Source organism: Buceros rhinoceros, unplaced genomic scaffold, assembly GCF_000710305.1.
Source record: "Buceros rhinoceros silvestris isolate BGI_N320 unplaced genomic scaffold, ASM71030v1 scaffold7499, whole genome shotgun sequence".
Lineage (NCBI taxonomy): Eukaryota > Metazoa > Chordata > Aves > Bucerotiformes > Bucerotidae > Buceros > Buceros rhinoceros.
The window spans coordinates 69,290-76,605 of record NW_010429676.1 but is presented as its reverse complement, the minus strand read 5'-3'; the positions used below and the strand labels follow the sequence as shown (position 1 = coordinate 76,605).

The window sequence follows — 7,316 nt, the reverse complement described above, 5'->3', positions numbered from 1 at the left end:
ATTCAGGACAGAAACAGAACTGCCAGAGGCTTTAAGGAGTTTGTCATGAGTACAGCAAGTGAAAGTGATTATTCATAATAGGTAAATTCTTTACCATTTCCTGTACTAAAAATCCCGCATCGGAGAGTGACTAATGATTGCTGATTGGCTTTGACTGGATTAAAGGCATCCAAATGCTTGCTTGAAATAAACATGAGTTGTACAGGATGAGCAAAATAAAGAGATAACCTAGGCTTTGCAAGAAGTGATTCATGAAAGTGGTCATTTTATTTGCGGTTTGGCAGGCCCTCTGAATAACTGCCCACATATTTCCATTGTTTTATTCCTAGTCTTCAGCTGCCAGATGGAGTGCTTCCCACATTTATTTTCAGGTTCCAAGAGAGACAAACATGACAGGAATGTAAATAAATTCAACAGTAGCACCAGATGGAGCTTGATATTAGGATACCTGGAGGGCAGAGGGGAAGAAGGAGATAGAAAAGAATAAAACATGTATGATTCACTAAATATGAATAACGTCAACTTTTTTGTAAATGTCTGCTTGTCACAGGCTCGAACAGCAGGTGATAAAGAGGGCTATAAGCTGCGATTAGAAGTGACTTAGCAGTGACCAGTTAGTGATGTTAACTCCGAGCAGACTCCACGCAGAGCATGCTGAGAACATGCTGGGTTGCTGTATGCTCTGAAAATCTCCCATCTTGTACAGTGTTCTTCCACAAATTCTTTCAGGAAAGCCCAAGGTGTATCAAGGTGTTAGAGTAAAGATCACAGTTAAGGAGTTACTGCAGCAGAGAAGAGCGCGACAGGCAGCAACCGGTACAGCGGTAAGTAAAACTCTTTCGGTGTCTGCTTTGTCTCTTCTCTCTTAATCTTTTTGCCCAGACTGCAGTCTCTGGGCCAGGGAGGCTGCTGAAGCCTGAGTGTAGCGGGCTGGTCAGGATGGGGGAGAAGAACACTCCCAGCCAGGGTAGCTGCAGCAGTGATCCAAACAGGTCATGGGCTGAGCCATTAGTGCAGGGAGAAAGCAGAGCTGGTGCTCCAGAAACATTGCTCACTCTGGGCTGGAAGGCCCCCATGGACAAATTTCAGTCCAACTTACAGTTGCCACAGCAACTGCCCCCCATTCACAGCGTGGCCTGGCCAGGCTGAAGCATGCACAAACAGTTTTGCAGTGTCAGGTGAAGCATATGCCCAGGGCACCCCTTCGACCCAACCTGTGCCGCTTAGAGGAGCGACCAGGGCAAAGTTCTCTCACAGTAAAGCTCCTCTAGTGTCCCCTTTTCCACAGGTGGTCTCAGCTGCCAGGAAGCTGCTTTCCAGCACCCCTTACCTCTGGAGTCTTTCTCTTGTCGGTTAGATGGGGCAGGAAATGAAGGCACCAGAGGTACAGTGCCTCCAGCAGCAACCAGGCAGTGGAGAGGGTTTGGGAATTTGGGATGTAGAAACAGCCCCAAATTGTGGCCAGCAGAAAAGAAGAAAACGGGACAGGGGCAAAGACCCCTTAAGAAGGGCTCCATCCTGCTCCATTAGGGCTGCTTAGCACAATGTCCAAGTGTACTGGAATGAATTCAGGTGTCCAACGGTTTTCAGTACCAGCTGGGCAGCTCCTAGACCCATCCCTTCTAAAGGAGGAGGCAGGTGTACACACGCTCTCTCCTCGCTATTCCAGTCTTTGTAGAGATCCTCTTGCTCCAACCACTTTAGGCATTTGCATAAAGAGGTTGGTCAATCATTACTTCTTCCTGGTTCTTGACATTACAGCTTTGGATAGTTTTCAGATTTCATCTCCCACACCTCCTGTGTCTTGTGGCAGCTGATCGCACAAAAAACTGCAAGAAAGAGGGGAGGTTGGTCAATCATTACTTCTTCCTGGTTCTTGACATTACAGCTTTGGATAGTTTTCAGATTTCATCTCCCACACCTCCTGTGTCTTGTGGCAGCTGATCGCACAAAAAGCTGCAAGACAGAGGCAGAGGGGCCTGGCTGGACAGCGCACAAAGCTGCTGGGCTTTGGAAATGCTGGGTCACTCCTCCCCTCCAGCCCTAATGGAAGCAGCCTCTTCATCGCAGCCGGGTGTCACCAGGCTGCATGGAACTGCTTGTCATCTCCCACAGCAACTTTACCCAGCACTTGTTTTATACAGGAAAAAGCGGAAAGTGGCAATGCAGGAGGTTACTCCTGTGATATGCAAAAGGTACACGTTGTCCTGAAGAGGCCCCAGAGCTTGGGGCTGGCAGGATGAGCTGCCTCTGAGCACTGAAAAAAGTCAAACCTGAAAACTTCTGCTGCTGGTGGTATGGCTCTGCCTTCCTTGTTACACATCTGCAGCCAACGAGATGAGGGGCAGTCCCACAGGTGCCTTCATCCCACAATAGCCACTATTCAATGAATTAAGTGCACGGGAATGTGCTAGGAAGTTGTTTCTGGAAAGTGAGTCACTGGCTCGAGACCATTTTGAATGAAAGAAATGAAGTGGAAGTCTGTATGAATTAAAACTGAGGGGGAAAAGACCCCCAAACAGTATTCGTATTTGCAGAATAAAATCCTGGTCCCAAAACAACCGCAACAAAAGTCCCCTTGCTTTTGGGGGGGATTCCTCCCCTCCGGCAGGCCAGGTCCCTAGAGCAGATTGATCTGTCTGCTTCAGCTTCCAGCATCCCTCAGCAACTGAGCCTGTCTGTTTTCATAGGGGCAGGTAGCTGCGTTAGAGTGGGGATCAGCCTCGGAGCTGGTTCTCAACTGATGACAACACCAAGCACGGCGACCCAGTCTGATGCAGAGGATGCCTCAATTGTTTCAAGAATTTTCACTACAGTTAATTACTCATTTCAGTCATATTTATCCCCACAAATTCTTTGGGATCCCTCCACTGTGGAATTCACAGTCCTAGAAATTAACTCACGTTAGTTTGGAAGACAGCCACACCTCTGCTGAATTAACAGGAATAATGCAGGAGAAAAAGCACCCTGGCAAGGTGCTGTACCGAGGGCTTTCCACCAGGCGGGTGGTGTGCTCCTCCAGCGCTTACAGGCTCAGGGGAAAATCATGTTAAGCACATTAATTTTGTTCCGTCAGTGCTAGGGAAGTTTTCCGTGTCACAGCCATGAGGTAAATAAGGTTTACATCAATAGGTTGAAGTGAAATCCTGACTTACCTCAGCATGCATAAAAAATGCTCCCCTGTGTTACAGTATCTACAATTATTTTTCTTCCCTTCTCTTTGTTCAGGTATCTTGGGGCAGCAGCAGCATCCAGTTTGCAGAGTCTGTGTCTCCTCCTCACCCAGGTTGGTACAAAGCCCATCCACATGTTCCTTCCCACTCCTTCCCAATTTATCCCTCAGCCCAGAGTCTTTCCAGCCCTTGACTGAGGCAGGCACTACCAGATAACCGGCAATGCAGCCAATCAGCACGGGAAGGGAGCCCGTGAAATGCAGATGAGGATGCCGTGAGCCAGCAGGGAACATATTATCCCGTTCAGCAGCACGCTGACATGCTCTCATCTGTGCAGGCTGGTTTTCCCACAGCAAGGATCGCGATGCCCTTCAGGAAGGGATGCTCATCCCCTAGGAAATAACACTGCTGGCATCACCTCCAGGCTGCAGTCTGAGTCCGATGGGAGCTGGAGGGTCAGATCACCCTGGAGCACTTTGCTGAGCTCCAGCAGAGCTGGCTGGTCTCACCCTTCTGGCAGCAACCATAGGAATGAGAGGAGTGTCAGGTTTTCAGCAACACAAAGCGTTTCTTCCTCCTCTATGTGAATATCCAAGGAAAGGGGTGGGGAAATAGTGCATTGGGCTCACAGACCCTTCAGTTATTCTGCAGCCAAAGCAGAGAGACCTAAAAGGTTGGGCAGGTGTAAATGTATACATTGTAGGGACAAGGAAATTGTTAAATCATCAATCTTTGGGAATCAGTTTGCTTACGTTAATACAGGTATGTGAGACATGCCAAAGCTTTTTCAGGCTGGAAATTCTCCATCTATGTATTTTGGGTGATTTTCACTTCCTCCCCACATCCAGCTAAACTCTGCCACCTTGAACCTGCAAACAATTACGAGCTTTCTCCCCAAGTGCAATTCCGCTACTTTCAGACCTGTGTCTCTCCATGTGGATTGCTTTTAACCAGATCTGAACACAGCATGAAAAAAAAATATTTCTGAAAAGTCAGATCTGCCGTGAGCTTTCATATGCTCAGCAATCATATTGAAATACAGTGAGAATCTGACCCCACAGCTTTCCAGGAACTCGCACTTTTGGCAGTAACACTCCATGGGTGCGATACCATGTTGTTACTCACTTGCTCCATTTTGGCTGCTCAGAGTTTTGTCTCCTGTCTGGCTGTTTAGAGGATAGAAGAGCAAATTGTTCTGTTAAGCACTTCTTCCTGCAGATATAGCTACCCCGCATCTGCAGACTGGGTGAGGCGAAGGCGTAAGCTATCTGCCAAAGCTGAGAAGTGGTAATCGCTGCACGGCGAGCGTCTAGGTCTGTAAACAGTTGCTATGCGAAGGGAGGCCAGTGGGGCCAGAGTTTGAGGGCATTTCCAGCTGGACCCCTGCTGACTGAAATAGCTGGACCAGAGGAGTTTCCAGACCTATTTAAAGAGCTTTGGAGTTTTCCACAGGGACTGAAGTTCCCCAAGCTACATGCATGATTTTGAGCATCTTCCTCCTGGTGTCTGCTTCCCTGGAAAATTCACCCTGCACTTGAAGGACAGTTTCTTCCTTGTCTAAATCCATAGGGCTACTGAACATATGAGAGTACCGAAACCTGACCTGGGGCAACACCTGCCCTTTGTGAAGACAAACCCTGAATAATCTGCTGCTCTCTGGTTTACCTTCTCTCCTAGAACCTTTTGATGCAGAACCCATCTCTTCTGTTCCCAACTATTGTCCATCATGGCAGTTCTCAAATTGCTTTTCCTGTGAAGAAAGCCCTACCTATTTGGAGCAGCTGGTGGATTCCTGTCTTCAAACAGATGCGCCCTCAGACCCAGCCTTCAATGTTTTCCAGACATCCTCGCACTACACCCCCGATGCTTTCCAGCCAGTCCCGCTCGGCTTTAACCAGGGCCTGGTAAGCTTTGTGTGCCGGAGAAGCAGCCACAGGTGAATTCAGAGGGAGGATGGGGAAGGGAGTCACATCCTGGGGCAGAACAGCAGCAAGCGGATTTGGAAATGTGGCTGCTTGTAGGGGCGAGAGGTACAGCCACAGCAATGCAGGCTGCTTGTGTGCACTTCTACATAGTTTCCCATCAGGAGCAGAGGACAGGGAGGGCCATCCAAACCTAGAGAGAGGCTGCAGAATTGGGAATGTCCTTTCTACAGATCCTGTGTATTTTCTGCAAAGAATAGCCCAGTTTCTGCTAGTGGATATCACAGAGAAGCTGCCTATTAACACTCACGTCCCAAGAAGTATCTCCTGTGTTTAAGCCTCCAGGGGCCAAACCATCTCCCTGGGTAGCCAGACCCTCCCAAGAAAGGCAACAGCGTGGAAATTCAGGCTGCTGTGCACAATTCCCCAAATGACACCCTGAAACATCTTGGGGTTTGTTTTGTTTTTCTCTCAAACTCCAGGGTGCCGGATCTCCCAGTTCAGCTGACCTGTCCAGCCCATTAAACTATAGCTGCTCTCCTCCTCAGCCGTCTCCTTTCACCCCGCCAACCCACAGCCCACCCTCTGCTCTGGACACCAAGACCTATGGCTACCCTGCAGAGGAGTGGTCCTGCCATCCCCCCTCCCCATACACCACCTCTGTCTGCTGCTGCACAGCCTGTGGCTCCCAGAACGTGGACAACAGGATCCCGCAGTACTTCCCCTGCCCCAGCACGGACTGCATGGACTACCTACCGCCCATGGCCATGGCTGAGGACTTCTTCACTAGGGATAGAAACTGTGACATCTGCTATACCTGATGGGGACTGTGGTTTTACACATCCACTGTATCCAAATCAGATTAATTGCCCATGAACTATGCAAAGTTGTGCTGCCTAACACAGTTTATTCTTCACTACTCACACATTTTCTACATGATGCTGTCACTACATTAGTCCGGTATTGTATGATTGGGGTGTTCTCTTGTCGTGGTGGTGGTTTGTTGGGTTTTTTTATGGTTTTGTTGTTGTTTTTTAAAGAAATCCTAAGCTGCCTTACCGAACACGTGTCATTAAGCCATCTCTTTTTGATACAAATAAATAATTCCACATACATGCTGAAGACTATTCATTCATCATGTGCTAAATGTCAGTACTTTTCTCTTCTGCTAATGATGCAGGACCCTGGCCCTGTGAGGGTGAGGAAGAGAAACTCTCTGCAACCTACACAAGGAGCAATTACTTATCAGCACGAAAGGTCTCACTTACCCTTTCCAGCAGATAAAAAGTCTGTCTGTAACTCAGCACCACCGCACTATACACAGAGAAAGCTGTCTAACACTCTGAGATGGATCTGCAGCTTCTTAGCTCCGGGTTCTGCTCAGGCTGCTGCGATATCCTTTAGTGGTCCTTGCAGGAGAGGAAAACTGCTGTTTTCCCAGCCAGCTCAGGGCTCAGCCCATGGGTCATGTGCTAAAAAGCCCCTCAGGCCTGCCCAGAGGTTGAATCCAGCGCCAAGCTTCTTTGGCTGCTGCTCAACATCAGTTTTCCCGTGAAGGCAGAGTTTCAGTGAGAGGCTGATGTAGCACGGCAGCCTTTTGTATAGTTTGGTCTGTTGGTATCAGATTTTCTGCACCTCAGCTGAACAGGAGCTAAGTGATTTTAAGTAGATAGCGGAGAAGTTATCATACCTGAGGATTCCCTGTTTCTTGCATAAATTCAGACCTTACTGAGACTGTGTTCACCTCCTTTTAATAGCACTTGGTGAGGCAGCCTGCCAAGCTGCCAGTTTCTTAACTCCACACCGAGACTAGAAGAAAAAGAAGCATCTCTCCATACTAAACCCAACACAAGTGAAAAAACTAACCACACCTGTGAAGACAAATAAATAACTTCACTAGCTCTGTGCCCACCGTCTCCTCCAGACACTTCTACACTTAACTGAAAAGCTTTCTTCTCCCATGGGCTTTAATTACCCGCATGGCCAAGGATGCAACAGACACTCATATCTGGCTGGCAAGTAGGGAGGTTTCCTTCATTCTGCCAAAACTCAACTAGTATTTCTTCATCCGGTGAAATCTATGAAGAGCTAAGAGTAATTTTTTTCATGAGTCCTAGAAAATATTTACATAATGCCAATTATTTCAACCTCTATCCCCACCTTCATCAGAAAACAGAGCTGCTACCTCTCGCAGCCTCCAGATGTGTTCTCATACAGCAAG

The 7,316-nt window shown here is 48.1% G+C and overlaps 1 protein-coding gene across 1 annotated transcript; it reads left to right on the top strand.

Annotated features, from left to right (window-relative positions):
* Positions 1-706: 706 nt before the first annotated feature.
* COLCA2 (colorectal cancer associated 2) lies at positions 707-5,916 on the top strand (the record flags this gene model as incomplete). Its single annotated transcript, XM_010142723.1, has 5 exons — positions 707-824; positions 883-967; positions 1,289-1,384; positions 4,851-5,077; positions 5,644-5,916. Coding segments are annotated over 5 exons (799 nt in total), but the record flags the coding sequence as incomplete, so codon positions are not given.
* Positions 5,917-7,316: the final 1,400 nt, after the last annotated feature.